Source organism: Gymnoscopelus microlampas (genome assembly GCF_963454915.1).
Source record: "Gymnoscopelus microlampas genome assembly, chromosome: 22".
Taxonomy (NCBI): Eukaryota; Metazoa; Chordata; class Actinopteri; order Myctophiformes; family Myctophidae; genus Gymnoscopelus; species Gymnoscopelus microlampas.
In genome coordinates this window covers 37717555-37745165 of record NC_139959.1, presented here as the reverse complement: position 1 = coordinate 37745165, position 27611 = coordinate 37717555, and the positions used below count along the sequence as shown (strand labels likewise).

General features: G+C 43.5%; 2 protein-coding genes across 2 annotated transcripts in view; one reads left to right on the top strand and one right to left on the bottom strand.

The window, feature by feature from the left end:
* mtmr6 (myotubularin related protein 6) overlaps positions 1–27611 on the top strand; it is a 703086-nt gene that overhangs the window by 225806 nt on the left and 449669 nt on the right. Inside the window, exon 16 of the transcript XR_014600128.1 lies at positions 1017–1194. The gene's annotated coding sequence lies outside the window, so the exon portion shown is untranslated. The remainder of the gene's footprint in view (positions 1–1016; positions 1195–27611) is intronic.
* ctnnd2a (catenin (cadherin-associated protein), delta 2a) overlaps positions 11355–27611 on the bottom strand; it is a gene marked incomplete at its 3' end in the record, with an annotated part of 597119 nt that continues 580862 nt past the window's right edge. The window contains exons 22-26 of the mRNA XM_084048187.1: positions 27030–27156; positions 20668–20799; positions 15532–15602; positions 13413–13544; positions 11355–11684 (exon numbers count right to left, since the gene is read on the bottom strand). Coding sequence (XP_083904313.1) covers positions 11355–11684; positions 13413–13544; positions 15532–15602; positions 20668–20799; positions 27030–27156 — 792 coding nt within the window. The remainder of the gene's footprint in view (positions 11685–13412; positions 13545–15531; positions 15603–20667; positions 20800–27029; positions 27157–27611) is intronic.

Genomic DNA, 27611 nt, shown 5'->3' with positions numbered 1-27611 from the left:
GTACTACTTCTTCCTTCACTGACATTGAGTTACATCAGTCCATCCAATGTGTGACTCAGTCAGGTGAAGACTGGATCTACAGTATTGTGGAGGCTAATATTCAACGCTAGGGGAGTCATTGCCTAACACATATCTGACAAGGAGCAGCTTGAGGGAGCCATGGAGGAGGACAGGCAGGAGGACAGCAATTACCATCAATTGTGTCCCGTTTAGCCCCATTCATGTAATATAGTGTCGCTGTCAGGTGGTAACCTTGTATGTCCAAAACGGGTTCTTAAAGAAGAAAAGAAAAAAAAAGAACCTGTGTTCCAATGAATCTCTTAATAATACTTTATAAGCTCTTAGTACGTTATCGACAAGCTCACAATGTGTCACATCACAACGCTTTGTGAGCTTGTAGATCGGCATTTTTTTGCCACTTTTGTTTGACCGTGTAGTATGACGAAGTAGGTCATTAATTCACAAAAAAATATATAATAAACATAATATCTGGAATGTATATAGTGCTTTTCTATTAGTGCTCAAAGATGCTTTACGTGTGTGTGGGCCAGGGGAGAGGAGAAAAACAACTTCATTTAAAAGAAAGAAAGAAAGAAACTCGGATAAGCAAATAAGATAAGAATTGAAAGCAATAAAACAATAGAAATAACGAGTTGAAATCAAAGTCAACTCGGAAAGGTGATTCTGAACAGGTGGGTTTTCAGGGTGGGTTTGAAGGTAGGGAGGGAGGGGGGCGTCTATGTGTTTGGAGAGGGGGGGCAGCCACTGAGAAGGCCGGCAGGTCGCTTGAGGAGGTCAGAGAGGTAGGGGAACCTGATTCGGATGCTATCAATGCATTGAATGGGACATTATCACGTTTTATCAGACCATTGAATGGGCGAAGTATAGGCGACATACTGACTTATCCGTGATTTATCAGACCATTCATTGGGTGTTATCAGGACATACTGACCTACCGACAGAGATGACTTATATCAAGTTACGTTTCGGTTTCGGACCATGTCGGAGGCGCGCAGTCTCAAGCAAACTGGAGCCACGTGAGGCACCACCGAGCAAGCTAAAGCGAGCGAGTTGCCGTGCCGAACGTTGCGACGTTCGCTTGAGCCTACTCAGCGCCGTCCGAGTTATGTACCGATAGGCACAGAATGGTAAATCATGTTGTGGGGACTAGTCTGCCTCCGGGTAGGTCAGAATGTCGCCTACTTTGCCCATTCAATGATAATGTCCCATCCGGTCGTCTCAATAGGTAGTGAACAGCATGAAACATTGGTGAACAGGTAGCGCCGTATACCTAATGAACCTGGAGCCTGTGAATGTGAACTACCTGAAATGGTGTCCCAAAAAAAACGTCAATTATCCATAAGACTTATCTTTGATGTCTGTCCTCCTCTTTCATCGAAATAGAAAAAAACATAAGACCCCGCAGTGGAGGAATAAATTGCACGGCCTCAGATCTCTTTTAATATTATTAATGGAAGTCTTAACCGCATCCCATTACTGTCAGTCTGGGCCAGCATCACAGTGAGATATATAAAGTAGGCTGTCACGCTCGTACTTGGTAGCCGTCAACACGCTGTAAGCACATTAACCATAAGGCCAGGGAGAGAGAGACGCAGGGGCCGTAAATTAACTTAAGTACAAGTAATGTACTTGAGTACAATGTTTACCTTTACCCGAGCATTTTCTTTTCTTGATACTTAATACTTCTACTCCTCTACACCTAGGACAAATGTTGCGCTTTTACTCCACCACAGTTATTTGACAGTTTTAGTTAGTAGTTACTCAATGGGAACGCTAGTTATTAGGGAACACCTGGTAACACTATTTACAAGGCAACACCTGGCAATACATTCATGTCTCTCTCCCTGTTGTGTCAACTTCCTCAATACCAATCAAAGAGGAAACATAAGGCTTGATGCACTCGCTTGTGCTGAAAATAGCAGATCTACAACTCACAACACGGAACATGTAGTGAGCTTGTAGATCGGCTATGTTCAGATAGCCGAAGTATAAAATAGGGCTTTAACTGTATGTTTTTTTTGTAATCATCTAGATCTGCAGTTAATAAAACATCAACTGATGCACAAACTTGGACGTATCATCAGTGTTGTTACCTGGAGTCACTGGGTGTTTTTCGGGTCTCACAACAGACATCCTCCTCCAGGCGACCCGACCCAGGCTGATCGGACCCCGGGCCTGTGTCCAAGTGGCATGCTATACTGCCCCCACTGTCTCCTGGGGGGTAGTTAGAGACGGTGCTAATTAGGGGGTTAGGGTTATAGCCTGGGTTATAGCCAGACCGACAACGCGGATCCACTCACACATGGAATTTATGTGAGTGAATCCCACGCCATCAGCCCGGCCAATGCCAGGCCAGGTTAGGTGAGATGCAAAGTAAGTAAAGCTGTCAAATAATTGTGTGGTGGAGTAAAAAAAAAGTACAATATCTGCCTCCGAGATGTAGTAGAAGTATGAAGGAAAAACAGAAAAACTCACGTAAAGTAAAAGTACCTCAAAAGGGTACTTATTAACCCATGTAAAGCGTCTGTGCCATTTTAGATTTTTTGCATTGGCTATTCAAAAATATCAGATATACAAGCTCACAGTGCGGCACGAAGCTTGTACATCTATTGAATTATTTTTTTTTTTAATCTATAAAGTGTATGAACTACTGATTTAGAAGAATCGAATCTGCCTGGGTTAAGTGCAGTACTCGAGTAAAGGTACTCAGTTACTTTACACCTCTGGGAAGGTGGGGGGGGGAGTAGAGAGGGTCACTATCAGCAGAGCTGTTACAGTACATTGAGTTGATAGCCGAGGCATTGTGATGCGACGGTCTCTCCTGAATGCCTGTCAGTCACAATCCCCAGCGGCAGCGTCTATAGCGTGCGTGCGAACAGACGCCGCTATCAAGATGTTAACCCGTTCAGACCGGGAAATGCGTCTGTGTCACTTTATAAGATGTCTTTGGGCTATTCAAAAAATAGCAGATCTACAAGCTCGTAGCGCGGCACTCTTTTGGGGAGAAAACAAAATCGTGAAAATGTGTGCAAATCTTTGAATATACATATTTACATTTTTAACTCAAATCTTTGCTTCTGGGTCCCTGGAACAAAATATTTTGAGATGAGGGGGTCCGCGGACAAATACATATCATTTTGGGTGGTCCTTGACTTGAAAAAAGTTTGAGATCCACTGATATTATAGCAACATAAGTTTTTTTTTCAAAAAAAAATGTAGTATCTAGAGGACCTTTGTAGAACCCCCCAGAAGCAAAGATTTGAGTAAAAAGAAAAATCACTTTAAAAAAATATATGTGTGCAAATCTTTGAACATACTATGTTCAAAGATTTGCACACATTTTTACGATTTAATAAAAACAAAACAATAGCAGCTCTACAAGCTCGTAGCGCTTCGAGCTTGTACATCTGCTATTTTCTGAATAGCCCAAGTATAAGATAATAGTCAAAGTGGTTGAAATCTAAAATGACATGCAGATGCTTTTCCGGCCTTAATGGGTTAACAGCGTTGCTTGTCAGGGGAGACGCCACTGGCAATTATCTGTCTGTTTATGTATCGGCCGTGTAGAATGTAATGTACAGTGAGGCGCTCTGCTATTTCTGCATGTTTGACCCAGATACAGTCGTGTGCCCCCAGCACCACAGACAATGTGGCTTATATATTATTATACCTTTGAGCGCATGTAACAGATATGGCCTACTGAAAAATAATAGTCTGGAAGATACAGTTGTGCTGCCCCCCGGCACACAAGAAAATGTGACTATATATTATTACCTTTGAGCGCATGCAACAGATATACTGAAAAAATAAATATCTGGAAGACTTGGAAATGGCCGATCCAAGCTGGCTATTTTCCCTTTTTGAAGATGTTGAGTTTTAATTATTTTTTTATTAAAAAAATATACTCAGTACAAGCCTTATGTTTCCTCTTTTGATTGCTCTTGAGGGAGTCAACACGACAGGAGAGACATACTGTATGTCTTTCTTTCCAGGTGTTCCCTATAGTTTCCAAACTTGCAGAGAATCTGTGCAAAGAAATCAAAAATCCCCCCCCCCCCCAGAAAATAAACAGCACAATGCTAAACAAGGAAGACACAAGGAAGACAACTTTAGTTTCTAGTTACTTTCTAGTTAAACATTCATTAACCACTACAGCCCTATATAAACTTTGGCTATTTGAAAATAGCTACAAGCACACAACGCGTCGCATCCTGAGCTTGTAGATCTGCTATTTTCGAATACATACACCTTGTGAAACGGGAAACTTTTACTTTTGGTACTTAAGTACTTTTGTACTTGTACTCAAGTCAATTTAGACTTTTACTTGTAACAGAGTGTTTCTACATTGCAGTATCGATTCCTTTACCTTAGAAATGTAGTCCAAAACTTTTAATCTTCCGGAAATGAAAAAAAAAAAAAAATCTGTGCTCCAATGGATGTAATGTAGTTATTACTTAGTCAAAAGTTCTTGTTAATACTTTCCATTTGTTCAATATTCATAACACCCGCAGACAGACTTAATAGCTTTCACCATTTTCAAAAATAGCAAAGTGGTCCTACACTCTGTCATAATAGAGTATTGTGTTAATGAAAAACTTGAAATATGGAGATACAAGGTGTCTGACAGCACCGATATTCTAAATGAATCAGATAATTCATTTTAATCTTCAGAATGTGATAATTGTATAACACTATTAGATGACAAAAGAGCAACCTGCATACTAAAGTTTGAATCGTGAGAAACAGAAGTAATTTTCTGTCTGAGAATGTCTTATCAATTAACACCTAGTCATAGTGTGTCGCATTTTCCGTAAAAAAAATAATATATATAATGTTTCACTGGTATATCTCTCACATTCATTGCACATAAATGTGTTGTTTTTTTGTTTGTTTTTTGACAACTTGCCTAATCACTATGTTTAGTCTGTCTCTGACACTCTGATATGCAGTTTGTGGCTGCCATAATGTATTGTAACTTTGGTTATATTTCGGTTATTTTTTGTTCTATAATTACTTTGACGACCACGAAGAGCGTGGTGACATCTGGAGAGACAGAGGACGGCCGGAGACGGCGACCCGGGGGGTGGAGCGGGATGGCACCCCAAACCACTTCTTCTGAGAGGAAGAACCCAAAAGCTACAGACTGCAGTAAAACCTGAAAGGAGGGTTTAAAAAGCCATCAAGACAGAATGAGACGTTTTTGCCTAGCAGCAATGATGACAATGCAACACACAGAAGAAGAATGCCCACTTCTGGTCATCCGAAAGGAGGAGCCAGGCCCGGAGTCAACCCACAGTGCCTTGAGCCTCCTAGTGTCGCCAAAACTTGCTGTTAACATCTCACCTGCCACCCTAAACACTAACCCCCTAATTAGCACTGTCTCTTACTCCCCTCAAGAGACAGCGGGGGCTGTAGGCAGCGGTGTGGCAGCGGTGGCCTAGTGGTTAGAGGGGCGGCCTTGATACCGGAAGGTCCCTAGTTCGATTCCCCAATTCATCACATCGATCATGAATCACCGCTGAATAGCCCTTGAGCAAGGCTTCCATGCAGGGTCCGGCTGGAAACAAGTTTCGTACTTAGTCCGACACCCTGGGTAAACAACAAACTTTGCTTTGCTTTGCTTTGCTTTGTAGCATGCCACTTGGACACAGACCGGGGTCTGATCAGCCTTGGTCGGGTCACCTGGAGGAGGGTGTCTGTTGCGAGACCCGAAACACCCAGTGACTCCAGGAAATAACACTGATGATGTGTCCAAGTTTGTGCATCAGTTGATGTATTTATTAGTGCCCTGAACTTGGGTTGCCTGTGTAATTGAGGTACCGGAAATGCTAATTTGGTCATTCAAGCCGGAACACTTTATATGGTGCGGTTTCATGGAGACCCACAAGTGTGTAACACTCATGCTCACTGACGGAACGTTTGTTTGAGCGCGTCGCGGGACGGAACAAGGTGCTTTGTTTGCTATTGTAAACACGCTCTGAAAATGCACGCGTTCTCGGACCATGGGTGGGCCGAGAACACTTTCAAGATTTTGAAGTGGGCCGTGATCCAGAAAAGGCAGAAGAAGAACCACACCTTTAAACCGTCACACACCAGGAAAGCATTGCATGCACATGCTGTGTTAAAGAAAAAAGAAGAAGAGATTGAAACAACAGCGTTTGTTTGCAAAGAGTCCATTATTTTTTTTTATTTCATTATTTTTCCTTTGTGTTCATGTACGGTCCTTTTTCGCCAGCACGATCATCTAAGAAGCATGGACACACACACACACACACAACAACACACAGCTTCACACACCAGAGCCTGAGCAAACTTCAGGTGGCAATTCTCTTTATCTCCATGGGGAGGGGGGGTGTTGGGGGGGTGGGGTCCGATCATCAGTTTCTGTACGTTTAGGTCAAGTGAACAACAGCCCTAACGTACAACCACAGAATGCTCTCTTCAATAAAGTTGTTGCTTTTAGTGACACCGACATCGGCACATAAAAATTATGTATATATATATGTATATATATTTATATTCATATATATAATTTGATATATATATATATAGATTTGTCATTCTATATCAATAATTTATCCTAGTGATTTTTTATAGAGTTAGAGTTTTTTTTTTACCTCGGTTTTTCAAATGGGACAAACTGTCAGTAGGAACGCCTCGTTTTGGACATTGATTATTTCTTTTTTTTATACAAGGAACGCACACGCACGTACACGCACGGAGGCATACCACACACATGCATGCATGGATTCGCTCGCTCGAGTGTACGCGTGCACACGCACACACACACGCCACGCGTCCACTGCACACTCACACACAAACACACACACAGTCCACTGCACACTCACACACAAACACCCGCACACACACGCACATACACACATTTGTATTAATATACTTGTGAGGACATCAACATTTCAGAACGTCAAGTTTATCACTGCCTTTTTTAACACTTTTTTTTTTGTTGCCATTTTTAACGTCACATTTTAAGTCCCGCCCAGGCATAGATCAGCAGTAGATTTTCGGTGGGCGATACCTGTGCACAACTAAGTATAAAACAGGCATAACTACAAACTTAAATCTAACCTGTAAATACCTAATCCTGACCGGAATCTTTTTTTCTAATTGTGGGCCTAACAAATAAAACCTCTTGTGAGGACCAAGAACATTTGTCCTTACAATGTCTATTTCTCAAATTCGTCCACAACACTTTGTCCATCACAAGTACAGTAATACAAGCACAAACACACACACGTGCACACTAACACACGCACACGCACGCACACACGCATCACACGGTCAGCCAGCAAACAGAGAAGAGGCAGGTCTGTACATTGTATGATCCTTTGATCCGCAGCTATAAGTACATCATCTTTGCACCCGGTTCGAAAAAACACACGACAAAAGCAAAAAAAAAGTTATATAAACAAAGGAGAGGGAGTCACCTGGTCAGTGTAAACTTCAACAGAATCACCTTCAGCACAATATGTCCCTTTATACCTCTTACAGGGCTGCTGGTCCCCGAGGTGACGACGTTTGGCACAATGTCAGCTCTCTCTCCCTCTCTCTCTCTCTCTCTCCTGTACAGTGCAGCGGTTCCCAACCTATATTGAAAGTGGTAGCCTGGCATGGCCTGACTAATATATTAGTCTGGAATCTCTGTGTGGGACCTGCATTTCCGAGGGGCGGATTAAAAAAGAAACGCCTCTGGTGATAAACCCGCCCCATATTTGCATACCGGTTTCTGATTGGTGCCCCACAACCTCGGGTGCAGCGAAATCCAATCACAACCGAGCGGGGTCAAGCCAAATCTGCTGAGGGATATTTTTTTTTGCACTAGCAGATTCGTCTGGTTTCCAGGCTATGAAAGTGCGCCACCTAAAACAATTGGCAAAACACAGATTTTTATGTAACAATGTCATCATGATATTTCTTTCTCTCGTTAAAATCCTGAAACGATTGGTTTTAATTGTGGCACAGATAAACCAGAACGTAAAAGTAGGCTCTACGTATACGTTAGTTCCATTGATTCAAGCCGGAAGGCCTTTTGAGTGGGGCCCTGATCCAGAAACGGTTGGGAACCGCCGTTACAGTGCATTGTACAGTAACAATGGTTGCTTTTTTAGTTTTTGTTCTTTTTTGTTACAACTGACTGGTTTCTTATGCAGTGACAATGACTATGAGAAACCTGTTGAAAAGATGCTACGGTCAAACAGACCGGAACCGTCGAAAAAATAAAAACAAAACACCACAGGTTCAACCCCTTTCCAGAGTCACAGAGTGTGCTTTGAACGTACGTACAGTATACGTACAATACGTTGTACTTTTAGGTCATTATAGGCAGTGAAAAAGCACTTTATTGTCGAAGGACTTGGGGGCTCTGTCGCTGCCGGGCGTCGAACCACTTATAAGAGAGTTCTGAAGTTTTATGTCCACAAACAAATCCACAAGATGGCGAGAAAACAGACACAAAATACTGAAATAGCGTCTCTCTCTCCAGATGTGGGAAAAAAAAGGGGTTTTGAAGAAGGACCAGGTGTTCCCGCTCGTCGATACATCTAGGATTGTCTGTTCGGATTTTTTTCTCTGCACTCCTCCTCGTCGTTTCCGCTTGTTGTAGTCGTTGCTTTAATGATAAGTTTTACTCGTATGTACCATGTGCACAAGATAACAATAAAGTACAACCTCGAACCTTACTTGTTTTCAGTCATTATCCAGTCCAACGGTTTAAGACAATCTTTGCAAGTGTCACCCGCCAAAGAAATAAAGCAAAAAAGTAGTGTAATATACACACCTGTACACTCACCTCCGAACTGTACACCGAACACGACGTACAATTTCAAAGTGAGAAATTTTAGAAAAAGGTACAAATACAAAAAAGGGTTAAACAAATAAAGACGAAAAAAAGAAAGATAAACCCAACAAAAACAAACGGTGGAAGGATTGTCTTTTTAAAGAGGACTTTCCATGAAAACGAAAGCTAGAAAAGCCTGTAGTGGCCGTGAGGTCAGTGCAACGGAAAAACTTAAGTAGTAGAGCAATGAAAGAGATGCTACGTTTGCCACTGAAATAGTAAAAACATTGACTCCCTTTTTGTCTTGTGCCTTGACGTGGTTTCATCTCCTTTCCTACAGTATGTGCTTCTTTCAGTCTTCCTTGACCTTCTGGAGTACCCCTTACCACATCTCCTTAACCCATTAAGATCGGGAACGCATCTGTGTCATTTTAAGATTTATTTGGCTATTCAAAAATAGCAGATATACAAGCTCATAGCGCGGCACCGAGTGCTGCGCTATGAGCTTGTAGATATATTATTTGAAGCGAACATCTTTAACCAAATCTTTGCTTCTGGGGATTCTACAAATGTCTCCTAAATCATTTATATATATCGTTGCTATAATATCAGTGGTTCTCAAACTTTTTTCATGTCAAGGACCACCCAAAATGAAATGTATTTGTTCCAGGGACCCTCAGAAGCAAAGATTTGAGTAAAAAAATGATATAAGCTATATATTCAAAGATTTGCACACATTAGCACATATTTCTTTTCCCAAAAAATAGCCAAAGAAATCTTAAAACACAGATGCGTTCCTGGTCTTAATGGATTAAGGGTAATTCAACCTTAGATGTGCGTCGGTGTCACGACACCGAAAACCTAATAACAGGTAATAACAACAATGTCACGCAACAGGGCTTTCAGCTCTCCACACCTCCACTCCACTCTGTGGAAAGTCAACAGCCACTTTCACCTCTATCCCAGTAAATAGCTCTCTCTCTCTCTCTCATCCCCCCATCACCATTACCTCTTCATCTCCCTCCTCCTCCTCCTCATTCTCCTCCTCCTCCTCTTCTCAAGGCCTCTTCATCTCTCCTTATAATCAGAGCTAAAACGGTGGAGAAGCAGTTTTTAGGCACGACATATCCTGAACAAACAGGTCTGCTACAACTCTGTTATCTTAAATTACAGCGAAAAATATTTCGTTTTGCTGCTGCCTTTTGATATGTCTTTACGTATTATTCTGGCACTGCAATTTGACTCTCTTATTTTTCTATTTCATCTTTTCCCACACGTTGTCTTCACTTACAGGAGTAGTTTATTAGGCTATAACGTTTGGGTCTAAACAACCTCCATCATCTATCTTGATGATACCTGATGGAGGTCGTTTAGACCGAAACGTTGCAGCTTAATAAACTACTCCTCTAAGTGAAGACTTCCTTTTTTATTCATGTTACACTGGTTGCTCCTACGCACCTGTGCCAGTCCTTTGATATTGTGCATTTTGCTCTGTGTTCTGAATTATGTAGTGCCTGTTAAGGAGATAGGTGTTGTACTGAATTTCAAATGTCCTGCTATAACATGTTTATTTTACTTAAAGGAGCACTTCATCCGTTTTCAACCTTATCTTCATTATAATTAGTACATTAGGTGAGCTGTGGACAGTTCAGAGGGATGGGGTATTTCAGGCTAATAGAAACGACTTCCTGGGAAGTAGGTACTGATATAGCTGAAATAGAAGCCAAAAAGAAAATGACCAGACCTGCCTACCAATGATATCACAGGAAGGCAGGTTTTCTGAACTGTCCACAGCCCTCCTCTGAGACACAGGGGGTTGAGTAAACAGAAATGGTGCCATATCTTATAATGAGCTTTAGTGCGGACCATTTATATGAAGATAAGGTTGAACATTGGTAAATTGCTCCTTTAATGTTGTTGAAACGTCCATACAAATACACTCTCGCCTTGCCTTCGAATGCACTCTGTCCTTTCCTGCTCCTCCTACCTGTTGCTTCTACTTTGAACAAAAACAAATCGGCGGACGCCAAAATAACAAAACAAAATAAATGTGGTCATGCACATGCGCCACCCCACCCTCACCCCTAGTCTCTCTCTCTAGTGCTGCACCCCACCCCCCCCCATTCTAAAAACACTCCAGTTTCTCTGCTGTCGGCTACATCTTCGTCTAAACCCCCCCCCAAAAAAGCACCTCTCGTTTCTTTGCTGGCTGCAAGCTATAGATCACCTGCTAAAAAAACAAAAACCTCACCTCCTCGCCATGCGCACTCACAAGAAACACACTCCCTCTTGCCCCTCCCTACCCCTACCATCATCATCATCAACATCATCATCATCATCGTGTAGACCGGTGGGTTCTCAAAGTGTGGTCCGGGGACCCCCAGGAGTCCTTGAGGCGGTTCCCTTGTCACAATCGTGTAACTCGGAGAGCGTACAAACGAAAACCAAACGGACCCTAATGGTTCCATTTGTACACTCTCTGAGTTATGGGGGGTTTCATGGTGGGTGGGTTGGGTTGGGTTTGGGGGGGTGTCTGGTCTTAGACCCAGGAGTCGGGCGAGGCCGGGTAGTGGCTGGTCTCGTAGTTCAGTTCGCTGTACGGCCGCGACGCCGAGTAGAAGTCCACGTAGTTCCCGGTGGACTTGAGGCCCAGGTGCATGCGCAGGTCCTCGCGCGGGTCCCGCTGGGGGGGCGGCGGGGGTCCCGAGGAGGCCTGGACCGGGACCTGGGGCTGAGGCTGAGCCTGGACCTGGGGCTGGGGGACCTGCGAGGAGGGCATAGGGGAAGGACCCGCCGCCGCGAGCGACGCCGGCTCGTCGTAGTAGGAGGAGGCCTCGTCGAAGCTGCGGCTCTGGCTGTGCGGGGGCGGCGGCATCTGGTGGGCCTGTTGGAGGGGGAGGGGATTGTTATAAATATTTAAAAAATCACTTGATTGCCATTTACACATACGGACATACACAAAACAAAAATTGCATCACACATACAACAGCATCAGACATATCAAAGAAAAACTTATAAAGGCATCACAGACACAAGCAACCAAACATCATTACTCTAACAGCACCAATCGTCCATACATGACCTTCAGGACACTCCGGCCAATAGCGCAGGGAGGACAGGCAACCAGGCCGTTCAATCAACTCCCATCCAACGACATTAAGGGGGGACCGAATCCCCAATCAGTCTGGGCAACTGCTACCGGTATCTATCTGATATTGAAATCCTCTGTCCTCATACATACATTATGTAGTCTAGCTGCAATGCTTTCCATCAGATATATGCTTTTTAGCCTCTCCCTCCATTGCTGGATAGTCGTTCGCTTTACATTTCCCGAGATTGTAATTTTTTATGGATTTCGATCCCCTTCTCAATCCTGCTTAACGATTTGATTTCCTATCGATCCTTTTCTATTATTGGTAGTAGTTCATCTGGGGCACTCGTTTTCATTTAACCACTTGAACCCCGACCAAGCGTTATTCTGGGGGGAACATTCACCAGAAATAGCAGATCTACAAGCTGTGCATGAGCTTGTAGATCTGCTATTTCTGGCGAAGAGATTCAGTGTATAAAGACAATCGAAGAGCATGTTGGCTTCAACATAGCTCTGGTCCATAGCGTTAGAAGGAGTTCTCCTTAAAGCTATGTTACTTTCGAGCTGTTGCGCGCACATAGCTGCGCAGCCTCTTGTCTTTACTACAAATGGCAGTGGAGTAACAATTAGTTGTTTTCCTTCCGGTGAAATATTTTATTTTCTGGCCAAAAACGGTATTTTAGATGTGAGGTCTGGGGCTCCGAGTGTCTTTGTTTTGGTGAGTAGCGAAAGTGTATTTCTTTATTTTCACAACAGTCGAGAGGCTGCGCTACCGGGGGAGTGCGTGCAACGGCTCGAGAGTACCATAGCGTTAAGGAGAACTCCTTCTAACGGTATGGACCAGAGCTAGCTTCAACTGATGTGCAACATTGAAGCAAAATGCGAATGCAAGATGTTAAATTCACACGTTCCTTGTTTTTACCAGTAAGTTGGCAAGAAAACACAAGCTTTATTAGAACGACATATTTGTGCCAGCCGTTTGATTTCAACGACATGGCTCGTGTCTCTCGAGAGACATGACGTCATCATGTCCCGCTGGAATCAATGAGAGAATTGATTCTTTATTGATTTAGGACACGTCTTCAACAGGGGGCCCGGGGGGTCCTCAGAGTAACTACAGGGGTCAAATCTTTGTGTGATGGGGGAACATTAGCCGAAAACTCAGAAAACATCAGATCCACACGCTCGCTTGTGAATCTGATATTTTCGGGGAGTTGGTGAAGAGGGGAAAAAGAGCAGACCAAGTACACAGCCAACGGTCAAGTTGACTAAATAATGAGGGTTTAAAAAGTGAACTGTCTGAAAGGTAATGTACATCAAACAAGTCTATGATAAGTCTACCTAGGAAATCTATGAAAAAAAAGTCATCTGCAACGCAATTTTATTCAATATGTAGTGGGAGGTCCCTGCTTCATCTCTCTCTCAGCTAGGGGGTCCTTGGCCTGAAAAACTTTGAAGACCCCTGATTTAGGATTCTCAACTATATACTTGGGAATGGATCCCTACCTGTTGGTGCATGGGGGCGGCGGGCTGGGGGAAAGAGGGAGGGGGAGGGTAAGGGTCGTAGTCTTTGAGGACCATCGACGGGCTGTCCTGCATAGGCTGCATGGGGGGCATCACACAGGGCTGGAGGGTGGAGACCTGGGGGGTGTGGACAGTGGGGTGGGGGGGGGGGGGGGGGAGAGAGAGAGAGAGAGAGAGAGAGAGAGAGAGAGAGAGAGAGAGAGAGAGAGAGAGAGAGAGAGAGAGGTTTGTGGGAGCGGGTGGAGTGCGACAAAGTGAGGCGAGAGAGAGAGAGGGGAAGTGGGAAGTTGGAGAGATAACAGGGGAAGGAGATGGAGGTATATATGGAGGCGGGGAGGGGAGGAGAGGAGAAGTGAGGAGAAGGAGGAGGAGAGAGAGGTGGGGGGCATCAGAACAGGAGAAAGGCCTTGTGTAGAGCAGTGGTTCTCAAAGTGGGGTCCGGGGACCCCCAGGAGTCCTTGAAAAGGGTTCCAGGGGGTCCCCAGCTAAATTTGTTAATGTGGCATCACAAACATTTTAACCACTTTAAACCATTATGTTATACTTTGGCTATTCAAAAATAGCTCAAGCTCACACATTTTGGAAAATATAAAAAAATATATATATATATATATATATATTTAGAATTTTCCTTGAGTACCTCATTCTATATATTGTAGCTGGCACAATATATTTTGTGCCAGGCACCCCCAGAAAAGTTTGAGAAGTTGAGAACCACTGTAGGAATCAGGTGGGGAGAGACAGACTGTTGCATGCAGGTACTGTAAGACGGGCCAATTCATCTGGAAAGCCTGACTAAAGCTCCGTTCACACCGAGCAGCACGATAACCATAAAAATGTTCTAACTGAAGTGGATGTGGCAGTGTGCACAGCAGACCACAAAACATAACGACAACTATATCCATAATCAATATCGTCTGGATCACTTAATATGCGATTTTATGAACGATATAGAACCACGCACTGACAGCCTTTCAAAAATCCATCAGCAGGACATCTGGTCTCATTCACCCTCGGAAAGTGCTGTTATGGACGGAGATGAGGACACTATTATGAATGATCTAAAGCCAGCTGGTTATATTATTTTCAGTATAATCTAAACTTGATTTAGTCGCCGCAAGACTGTCTATTGACAGGCTGATGACTGTGTGCTGTGTTAATAAAGTGATACAATGTTCACATCTAACAACAAGAGGTCAGAGAACAATGTGTGATATGTCTTCATTTATTCTCCTGAACCGATTATTTGACAACATTTGCAATCATTCAGATAGAGTGTTTATTCCTATTCCTTTTCTATTATTGGTGTGAGCCCGAGTTATACCAAAAATAGCCGATGCAAGCTCACAACCCCAGTGTGTGTGTGTGTGTGTGTGTGTGTGTGTGTGTGTGTGTGTGTGTGTGTGTGTGTGTGTGTGTGTGTGTGTGTGTGTGTGTGTGTGTGTGTGTGTGTGTGTGTGTGTGCGTGCGTGCGTGCGTGTGTGTGTGTGTGTAAAGGTTAAATGACTATACATTTTCATCTCCATGCATGCACTCCACCCAGATACTAATTCTTTGATTGGTTGTAGGGTGGTGGCAGTGTAGGTTGCTATGGTTACCTGCTCTCTGGGCTGGGGAGGGGGGGCGTGGCTCGAGCAGAGATTCTGAAAGTGTCTCTTATCAACGCAAACCACCTTGTGTCACCATGTGTGTCCGTGAGCGAGCATGTGTGCATGTACAGTATGTGTGTGCGTGCCTTATTACTATTACAAACACCATTGTCTACTCTAATAACAATCATCTTTACCTCAGACCAAAAAGGAGATCGAAAAGCTACCTGACGTCTAGTATTAAAGGCATAGTTCAGCCAAGAAATAACTTTATTTATATTGTTTACCTACGCGACGCCTTTGTATGACAAAGTGGTTAATCAGACTAATCATCAGACTAATCAGTCGATCATTAATATTGTGACGTGTTCACGATTCATTGATGTAATTATCTTTTATCGACAAAAACGCACATCTTGATTATTCGATTAGTCGAAAAAGTAATTGATACTCTTTCTCTCTCTCTCTCTCTCTCTCTCTCTCTCTCTCTCTCTCTAAAAGTAGTGTCTCACCTGGTTGGGCTTCAAGTCATCACTTCCTGTCAGGTAAGAGTTGCGAAACAGCGTAGAGGTTCCACACGACACTGAAAGAGAGAAAAAACACAAAGTGTTCAGTGTTTGAACATACTGTAGGTGTTTCCAAAACTATGGGTCGGGACTCATTTTTCGGACTCAAAATGTTAACCACTTATGAAATAGTGAGAATAGTATGGCCGACAAGCTCACAATCTGGGTGGGGAAGTGAAAGGCCCACGTGTGTGTGTGTGTGTGTGTGTGTGTGTGTATGTGTGTGTGTTGAATGGCGCTCGTTCCGTGCCACGTTCCGTGCCACCAAGCATGGTGTGTTGCATCAGCGTGTGAACGTGTCGTGTAATGTGACTTTTTTTATTTTTATGCGTGCGTGCGTGCGTGTGTGCGTGCATTCAGCGCAGAAAGCAGGCGTGATTATATGTGGTGTGCTGCACCGCATCATGTGAACGCCTGATATATGTGCTGCATCGCGTTGTGTGATCGTGTAGCCTAAAAAATATAAAATTATTATCACATGCATGTATCCAGGTTAGTGGCATTGATACAATTTAGATATTCATATTTGTTTCTAAATACCCCGCATTAAATTAACTAAATAGCCTAATAATGATAAATAATATTGTTTCGCCATTGTAAGCTATCTATATCTATATCAGCTGCAGCTCCGCCAGAGCAATATTACTAAAGTTTGTTCGGTATCGTTTGTTCCCATTATTTATGTTAGGCTATGTTATGCAAAATGCGTCTTTTATTTATTCGGACAGCAGTCGTATTTTGCGGAAATTCGCTGGCGACTGCTAGACCTTTGATCAATCAAAATGCGTTTATGTATTCATTATGTATTCATCCCATCCAACTCCTGTTGAAGATGAGCGCATTGGTGCTCAAAGTGGGGTCCGGGGACACCCCTGGGGGGCAGTGATGCGCGGGTCAGGTTTTTTTCATAACCCGCCCCGCCACGGAGCACAACAAAACAATATATAAATCAATAGAGAGAGAGAGAGTGAGCGAGAGAGAGAGAAAGAGACCCCCTCGCATCACTACCAATGCAATGCATTGTGAGCTTGTAGATCTGCTATTTTCAAAAACATTTGACAAATTGTGAAAAACTTTCTGTGTGGAATATTTCTGCATACTAACTTGGACTGGACATGGATAAAGTCAGTGGAAAAAAGTACTCACATTTTTACTTAAGTAAAAATATCAATAGACCTACAGCAATGAAGAAATAGCCTACTCAGTTACAAGTATAAAGTCCGGAATTAAAAATCTACTTGAGTACAAGTAGCCTACAAAAAATATTGGTATAAAAATGTAGGCCTACTTAAAGTAGGCTACCAAAAGTAGTAGGCTAGTCGCAGAATGTCCCATTTCACAAGTTTTCTGTGTGACATAATACAAATATTTTGAAAATATTTTCGAATGGTCGAAATGTATGCTACAGACTTGGGCTGGATATAGACCAATCGACAACAATATGTGTGCAGTACTAGGCTACATTTAGCTGAAGGACCGCCTGCCGCTCCAAGCCGCTCCGGCTGGGGCCGCGAACCACGCGTCGCACGGACTGACACAAAGAGATCCATAAGTGCGTATGGAGAGAGAGAGACAGAGAGAGAGAGAGAGAGAGAGAGAGAGAGAGAGAGAGAGAGAGAGAGAGAGAGAGAGAGAGAGAGAGAGTCCCGCCCAGCCGCGCATCACTACCAGGGGGTCCTTGGGAGTGTTATGGGGATCCCCAGCAGTTTAACCACTTTAACCCATATAGCCTACATCAGCTATTTGAACATATCTAATCTACAAGCTTCACAATGCAACGCATTGTGAGCTTGTAGATCTGCTATTTTCAAAAACATTCGACAAATTGTGAAAAAATATTTTTGCAAACATTTTAACAGCACAAATATTATGGTGGTTGATTCCTGGCACTAACCTCTGGTTGGACATGTATACAGTCAGTGGAAATAGTATTCACATATTTTACATAAGTAAAAGTATCAATAGGCCTACTGCAATGTAGAAGTAAAAGTCCGGAATAAAAAATGTAGGCCTACTTGAGTAAAAGAACCAAAAATATCGGTATCAAAATGTACTTAAAGTACCAAAAGTAGAAAGTAGGCTATTCATTATGCAGAATGTCCCATTTCACAAATACAAATCTTGTATATTATATGGGGTGTGAAGTGGTTAATGTGAGTTTTGTAAACAATAATTATATATATAATAAATCATTATAGTGCAGTAAAACTCAAGGACCGGCTGCCGCTCCAAGCCGCTCTGGCCGGGGCCGCGAACCATACGTTGCACGGAAGGACTGACATAAAGATATCCATAAGTGCGTAGCCGTAGAGCCTCCCCAATCAAGACTTCATTCAAATGTCTCCGTAATCCACACAAGTATGTTTATAAATACCAAGTTGTGACAGTTAAGTTATATCACCAGCCGATCAAAGAATACAATTTGAAACGCAAGTGACAGATTTTGGCTGAATTAACTCGCTTTGCGACTCGAGCCCCTCTCTCTCGCAGTGGTGTAAAGTAACTAACTAAGTACATTTACTCAAGTACTGTAGGCCTACTTAAGTACAATCTTGAGGTAATTTTACTTTACTGGAGTATTTCCAATTTTCAATTATTTTACTCCTACTCCACTACATCTTAGAGGCAAATAATTTACTTTTTAGCCTACTCCACTATAATTATTTGAACACTTTAGTTAGTAGGCTACTAGCCTACTTTTTATATCTTGGTTATTATCACAAAACACACTTCAGCCCTAGCCATCGTTCACATGACGCTTGTATACAAGCGTCATGGTGCCATGTACCCCTGGTTTATAGCGGTGTTGGATTTTTGTTACATTGCCAACTCTCACATGTACATAAACGTTCAGATTTGAAACATAAAGTGCTTAACCCCGAGCCATGGATGTTACAAGGCGATCTGGACCGCGATAAGTAGCCGTATCTCTCGTATTGTTCAATAAAAAGCATTTTAATCCGATCGCCGGCCATTTTCTCCAAATTTTCTCCGATACTTTCAACCATGCAACACTAATGGTTGGGAGGTGTATTGCACTCTGATACATTACCAAAAAAAAAAAAAAGAAATGGCTGGCGATGGGATTAAAATGTTTTTTATTTAACAATACGGGAGATACGGGTACTTATCGCGGTCCGGATCGTCCTGTAACGTTTGTGTACATGTGAGAGTTGGCAATGTAAAAAAATCGAACACCGCTATAAACTGGGGGGACATGGCACCAGTGTGTGTGTGTGTGTGTGTGTGTGTGTGTGTGTGTGTGTGTGTGTGTGTGTGTGTGTGTGTGTGTGTGTGTGTGTGTGTGTGTTTGCGCGCGTGCGTGTCTGTGAGGTCAGCCGCGAATGAATGGTGATGGCTTGATAAACTTTCCATGTTGTGAAACAGACAATGCACAATTATCATTTAATTCAGGTTTTTGTTGAGGATATAGGCTATCTTCTGCAGCCAATCTCTTCATTCCACTCCAAACATAATCTTGAAATATCAACTTGCTCGTTCTTTTTTATATGTCTCTCTCTCTCTCTCTCTCTCTCTCTCTCTCTCTCTCTCTCTCTCTCTCTCTCTCTCTCTCTCTCTCTCTCTCTCTCTCTCTCTCTCTCTCTCTCTCTCTCTCTCTCTCTCCATTCATACAAAAAACAACTTAAATGTCTTTCATGAAAAGCTACAGGACAAGGGAGCTTTCATCTCCACAACCCCTGAGTGCAAGTGCAGGCCACGTTTGGTCTGTGTGGGTGCGCTTTTCCATTTCGAAACACCTCCACATCGAAACACCGGGGGTCCGAACAACCGGGGGTCCGACACATCGCTAGTCCGACACATTGCTAGTCCGACCCGAAATGTATAACAATATTTCATGTGACGGTCTATTTTGATAACACTGCACACACACATACACGCTATAATCACCATGACGGTCTATTTGACAGTCATCTGTCATGCACACACACGCACGCACGGTGCTGTGAATCAACAATATTCACGTGTGATTTTGTGAAGCCCTCATTGCCTGCCTCCTGTAGTCGCGTGACCCAAAAAATAATGCATGCGTTGATGCGTGCGTTCGCTAAAAACGCATAAACTAAGTGTTAACGTGTAACCCGCGTAGGGCACGGGGGAAGGGTACGCGTGCACGCATGCACGTCCCATCGCGTCGCGTACCCATTGTGAGTCAATGGGAAAATAATAACAAGTTCACACGATAAAAAAATCACGCGTTCATGTGACACGTCAAGGTTTGACGTGGCACGGAACGAGCGCCATAGTGTGTGTGTGTGTGTGTGTGTGTGTGTGTGTGTGTGTGTGTGTGTGTGTGTGTGTGTGTGTGTGTGTGTGTGTGAAGCGGGGCGTTGCTGAAACTCATGCTCAGCAAACCTAAAAATAAAAGGCGTTGTGGGTGCAAATAAAAGCTTAAAGAAACATCCAACTCTGGTGAAGTTTTGACCTATTGTCATTGATTTAGGGATACATTTAGGTAATCAGCCCAATGGTTCAGAACAGTGCTCAAACTTTTTCACGTCAGGTGAAAAATTGGGTGTAGCCTATACTTGTACTCAAGCTGCCTCACGCTACAGAAACAGAGATAGGCTCCTGCCCCCTATGGGCCACACATGGCTCTGCAAGGCTTACTTACTTTACTTCAAGTAAACTCGATCTTGTTACTGTTACACCACTGACCATTCATCTCTAGGGAATATGCAATACTGTGGCTGGAGGAGGAGAAAAGAACTAACAAACAAAAGGTCTGGAGTCTCTCTCTGGCTTGAACCCTCTAACAACACTGTTTCCTGGACCTCTAATTAGTGTCGGCCTGTAAGACACCATGGGCTATTATTAGACTGTCTGTAATCACTGTGTGTAATGAGAGAGAGAGAGAGAGAGAGAGAGAGAGACAATAGGAAGAAAGGATGTGAGAGAGAGAGAGAGAGAGAGCAGAGAGAGAGAGATGGTAAAGTAGAGGGAAAGAAAGAGTGGAAAAGAGATGAAAATATAATACAATGCGGGGTTAAAATCTCAGCACATGGTTCTCTCTCTCACCCCCCACACACACACACACACACACACACACACACACACACACACCTGCCATGGCGTCTTTCCGGGACGTGTGCTCTCCTTTGTTGCTATGGAAACCGGCGTTGTTTGCTGTGGAGTCGTAGTCCATCTTGCGTTCCTTCAGACTCATCATCTCCCTGGGAGACGCTGGAGCGCTGGCTGTGTGCACGCACACGCACACACACACACACACACACACACACACACACACACGCACACACGCACACACACACACACACGCACACACGCACACACGCACACACAGCGCACACACACACACACACACACACACACACACACACACACACACACACACACACACACACACACACACACACACACACACACACACACACGATTGATTGATTAATTAATTGACTGTTATCTTTATTAATACATTATACAAAGTACATATAATACATAATACAGTTATTAATACATTACAGTCCACCATCAAAAAGATGTCAATGTCTAAACCAGGGGTCTTCAACGTTTTCAGGCCAAGGACCCCCTAGCTGAGAGAGAGATGAAGCAGGGACCCCCACTATATTGTATAAAATTGTGTTTCAGACTAGACTTGTTTTTCCCTCTACACCTATATCTCTTTGCCAAAATAGAAGATCTACAAGCTCACAACGCCTCGCGCTGCGAGGCGTTGTGAGCTTGTAGATCTGCTATTTGTGCCTTAAGTTCTCCTCAGAAAAGGGATGTTTAGGGTTCAAGTGGTTAATGTAAAAAAAAATCATATCACACAAATATTTGGTGGCCCCCCTGTAGTAACTCTGAGGACCCCCTAGGGGTCCCGGACCCCCTGTTGAAGACCCCTGGTCTAAACGTATAACTTTAAACCCTAATCTTGACCCCTAAACCTATAACCATAAACCTAAACGTTGAAATGCAACGTACCTAAAAAGTACAAATGATAATTTTTTTGTGTTTGTGTTTTGGTCCAGAAACGTTGGACCATCATTGAACGTTTCTGGAGAAATGTACTGTGAGTTGAGGCAACGTTTCCTCAGGCGATTGGGTTCGTTGGCAGCGCCAGCTGTCATGCATTTAACCACTTTAAACCCCATTATGGTTAACCGGAGTCCCTCAGGGCTCTATACTAGTGTATTTTATGTTTTTGTTTTTGTTATTGTGGGGAAGGCTTTTGCTGAAAATAGCTGATTGACAAGCTCACAACGCGTCCCTCTGCGACGCGTTCTGAGCTTAGTCGAACAGCTATTTTCTCGCACACACTCATATATAAATAAGCAATATGACACAACAGCATTTACATTCACACCCCTTTGTGTGCGTGTGTGTGTGTGTGTGTATGTGTGTGTGTGTGTGTGTGTGTGTGTGTGTGTGTGTGTGTGTGTGTGTGTGTGTGTGTGTGTGTGTGTGTGTGTGTGTGCGCGCGTGTGTGTGCGTGCGTGCGTGCGTGCGCCGTGCGTGTGTGGCATTCAAAGGTGCAACGTCATTAGTCATGATTTAGGCTGTCAGAGTGAGGGGTCACCTTCACAATCCTGTAAGACCCCCGGGAACACACACGCACACACACACACACACACACACACACACACACACACACACACACACACACACACACACACACACACACACACACACACACACACACACACACACACACAGTGTAATCCCAGCCCATATGATGTTATCTTGACATGCTGAAGAGGCTGAATGAATGCTGCATACCTGTGTATCAGCCCTTCCACTCTGCTTAGCTAATCATTCCCCCCACACACACACACACACACCACACCACACCACACCACACCCACCCACCCCGCACCACACCACACCACACCACACCACACCCACCCCCACCCACCCACCCACCCACACACACACACACACACACACACACACACACACACACACACACAACTGGTGCCGAAATGCATTGGCAAACCCCCCCCCACCCGATCACACTGCAAATAGCTGATCTACAATTCAGACATTTGTTTTGCATATTAACCCTTTAAGACCTGAGACGATTCTTAAAAATGCTTTCTAAAAAAAAAAAATTCCCAAGATTTTTCAAAAATAGCAGATCTACAAGCTCATAGCGCGGCACTCGGTGCCGCGCTATGAGCTTGTATATCTGCTATTTTTGAATAGCCCAAAGACATCTAAAGTGACACGGATGCGTTCCAGGTCTTAATGCGTTAAACGCCTCGGCCCCCTCCAACTTCTGATCTTTTAATTATTAATTTTTACATCTGTCATACAGCTGGATGTGTATTGCATACTGGCAGGGGTTGGACGGTGGGTCTATACCCGATGAAAAGTTCAAAGCCATCAAGGGCCATTTAGAAAGAGCAAAGATGACGAAGAGAGAGAAGACAACAGCACTGTCTATAGGTGTGTTTGTGTGGACATTGCGTCGGTCTGTCTCTCTGGTAATTTCCTGATCGCTTTGAGAAGTTCAGAGCCATCAAGGGGTGTAATTTAGAACGAGGAAAGATGGTAGAAAGACGACAAAAAAGGCGGCCTCGGATATAATAATATAATTATAAACTTTAGGAGTGCTCCTCCTATATATGCCATCCTCATTCCCTCTCAGCTTCCCTATCGTCTTGTTGGTTCCAGACATAATTAACCCATTAAGACCTGGAACTGTGTCATTTTTAGATTTGAGCTAAAAAGCATTATTTTATACATTGTGCTATTCAAAAATAGCAGATATACAAGCTTGTAAATCTTGTAAATCTGCAAGCAAAATCTGCTATTTTTGAAAAATCGTGAAAATGTGTGCAAATCTTTGAATATATATATTTTTTAAAGCGAACATTTTTAACTCAAATCGTTGCCTCTGGGGGTCCCTGGAACAAAATATTTTGATGGGGGTCCTCGGCCAAATACATATCATTTTGGGTCCTTGACATGAAAAACATTGAGCACCACTGATATAGAAACATACGTTTTCAGAAAACTGTTGAGATTTAGGAGACAGGTAGAATCGGCTTCAGGTATCAATGGGTTAAATAATAGGGGAAAAGTATAATAAATACAAAATAAACGTTACTATCAAACAATAACTTGGCACCCCCCATGCAATGACTCTGAGGACCCCGTAGGGGTCACGGACCCCAGTTGAATATACCCTATGCTCTAAAGTGTGGCCAAAGTTTTAGCCTGGGACCAGACGAATCTGTGAGTGCAAAAACAAATTCGCACTCTGCGATTTGGTTCTGGCACCGCTCCATAGAGAATCCATTTCCTGCTCCAGAAGACGTGGGTGACCAATCAGGGCCCAGTATTCGAATATGGGAGACTATGTAATTGGTAGTTGGTTGTAGGTCTAACCAATTGCGTCGAGGGCCATTGTTTTGATCCCGCCCCTTGGGAAAAAAAACTTCCTCTTGGAAGCACCAGACTCATATCCACGCAGTGATATAGTGTGAATACGCGCAGTGGTGTAAAGTAACTAAGTACATTTACTTAAGTACTGTACTTAAGTACATTTTTTAGGTATTTGTACTTTACTTGAGTATTTCCAATTTCCAATACTTTTACTTCTACTCCACTACATCTCAGAGGCAAATATTGTACTTTTACTCCGCTACAATTATTTGAGAACTTTAGTTACTAGTTACTTTTCAGATATAAATTATGATATTATAAAACATACATTAACCACTTTAGCCCTATTTTATACATAGGCTATTTGAAAATAGCCTATCTACAAGCTCACAACGCGTCGCTTTGCGACGCGTTGTGAGCTTGTAGATCTGCTATTTTCAAACATTTTAGTACTTTTACTTTTGGTACTTTAAGTACATTTTGATGCCAATACTTTTGTACTTTTACTCAAGTAAATTTTGAATTCTGGACTTTTACTTGTAACAGAGTATTTTTATTTTGCAGTATTGGTACTTTTACTTAAGTAAAGAATTTTAGTACTTTTTCCACCAGTACGCGAGGCTAGCTCCCTTTGACACTGACGCTGCCTATCAATCCATCTCTCTCTCTCTCTCTTTCCATACATTCTTTGCAGCCGTGACCACACCCACCACCAGCTAATCCTATTACTCTCTCTCTCCATTTGTATCATTCTCTCCTAATACTGTACTGTAACTCTCCCATTTCCCTCCTCTCTCTCTCCCTCTCTCCACCTCTCTCTCTCTCTCTGTCTTTGATCCATCTCTAAGGGGCTGAATGGCAGTTAGCATATGCAGAGTCCAGATACCACGGTGTACAATTGTGTGTGTGTGTGTGTGTGTGCGTGCACGCTCATTTGCTTGCAAGTGCACTGAGACAGTCTGCAAAAAGAGGAGAGGAGACCAGACCCTCCTTTGTGTGTGTGTGTGCGCGCGCGTGTGTGTGTGCGTGTGTGTGCGTGCGTGTGTGCATGTGTGTTCTATAATCTCAAAGCTTCTCATGTTCAATGTCGTCGTTCAAAGTCAAATGAGCATCCTTCCTTCCCTCCCTCCATCAATTATCCATCCTTTATTCTTGTTCCCTCAATCCCTCCCTTTTCCTTTCTCTGGCTTCCTGTTTCCCTTTGTCTCAGTGCACGCGCGCGCGCGCACACACACACACACACACACACACACACACACACACACACACACACACACACACACACACACACACACACACACACACACACACACACACACACACACACACACACACACACACACACACACAGAAACATATGCATATGCAGACAGACGCACATTCATAGGAACATGCACGCACGCATGCACACACACAAGTATAGTAATACAAGTACGTACGTACGTACGTACACACACACACACACACACACACACACACACACACACACACACACACACACACACACACACACACACACACACACACACACACACACACACACACACACACACACACACACACACACAGAGAGAGTTCGCTGAGTGCCAGACTCTAGCTGAGCCAGCGGGGAGGAAAAGTACTTTTCCGGCCCATCAGCCTGCTAAGCTCAGCGTAGAGAAATCACCGCTGAAGGCTCCGCTATATAGCACTCCCGTGCTAACGGCTAATGCTAATTCATCCCTGGCACGCCGCGGGGCCCCGCGGGCCTGGAGCTAAAGGCCAACTTTAATCGCAGCATGAGGACCCATGGGGGGGGGGGGGGGGGGGGGTGAGCGACGGCGCTAACTGCAGCCTAGCATGCTGTGAGGACTCAGGGGGGCCGATAATGGCCAATGGGTCCCCAGCTGAGACACCCATTAGACAGCTTTTTCTTTTATCTCTGGGAAGTTATTACACATATTTTAGATTGTTTTTAAGAATGTTTTCCTCAAAAATATCAGATCTACAAGCTCACAATGCATGCCATGCGATGTGTTTTGAACTTGTAGATTTACTATTTTGAAATAGCCGATGTATATATAAAGGATTCAAGTAGTTTTTTGATGCAATATTAACTCATTTCTAGTCTGGAACTACTAGCCTGGGATTAATAGCATTTTCCGGTTTCTGATCCCGTCGGAAAGTTACGTCATCAGGTGGCCGGAACCAACGACTGGAACCACCGGTGCCGTGCATCTCCAAAATTATTCCCCTAGTTATACCCACTAGACCATACCCGGTCGACACATCCGTGTGGGGATATGCGCACATGATCTGGCAACCCGGGAGGCAGTTCGTCCCATAGCTGGGCAGCCCCGTAACCATGGCAACAGTGTTTTACACATAAACGCTAATAAGAAGCTGAGATTTGATGAAATTGATAAACGGGCTTCACAGTTAAGTTCAGATGGTAATGATCAATGGCTGTGTGCAAAATCAGAGCAATTGGTCCAGCCACTGAGGAGAACCGGGTAGCTTCACCTACTCACTCACTCACCACTACAGACGGACAGAGGTTACTAGAATTATAGTAGGATTAAGACCTGAAGCCGATTCTACAAATGTCTTCTAAATCCCAACAGTTTTCTGAAAAATGTATGTTTCTATATCAGTGGTGCTCAAACTTTTTCATGTCAAGGACCCCCAAAATTATATGTATTTGGCCGCGGACCCCCATCTAAAAAAAAATGGTTAAAAATCCTGGCAATCAGTGTACTCTGTTTTTAAAAAAACCTGGCACCCAATGTGTTAATGGGTTAAAAGGTATCTTTTCGAATAATAATGGTTTGGTATATGTACATTTTCTATCCTAACTTGTGGTGCGACCTGAGACTAAACTAATTGATTCGCATTATGTGGGGAACAAAAAACAATGCAACACCAACCGGAACCAACCACCGGAACCACAATTCTTTTTTTCCCTTTTTTCTAAACCGGATCACACAGCTAGTTTTAGAACGAATACCAAGCTTTCCTCCGAGGTGGAAAAGTCTAGTGACGCGAGGTTAGGAACTGCACCTCCCGAAATAGGGAGGTCCTATCAGGAGACACCTCACCTGAGCGGTTGTTTGGGGAGGTCCTGACAGGAGACACGGAGGGCGTGCGGGATGAGGAGTATGGCCTCTGGCGGTCTCTCTCTATCGTGGAGGCAGACCCCACAAAGTGGTACTGGGAGTAGCCGTCCTGCAAAACAAACACACGTCACACCACAACGTTATACATCAGTGTGTCCCAAACACTGGGTGAATGAATGAATAAAACAATATTATATATAGTAGGCGATCTGAAGCTATCGTATGGCTTTCAAGTACTTTGTACAGCACCGCAGCACGCACCCCAGAGACTATGTAACCCCTTTGTGTATACCAGGTACACGCACACACACACACACACACACACACACACACGTGCGCGCCAACCGCCAACGCTGTCACCGTACATTTTTCCAGAAATGTTCAATGACAACGTTTCTGAACCACTAAAATGTTACATTTTAGGTACGTTACTTTGCAACGTTTAGGTTTATGGTTAGGTTTAGGGGTTACAATTACATTCTAAGGTTAAGTTTAGGCATTCTTTTTTGTGAGGTTAGGGTTAGGGGTAGGTTTAGGGTTTGTTTGTATGCAACGTAAAATCAA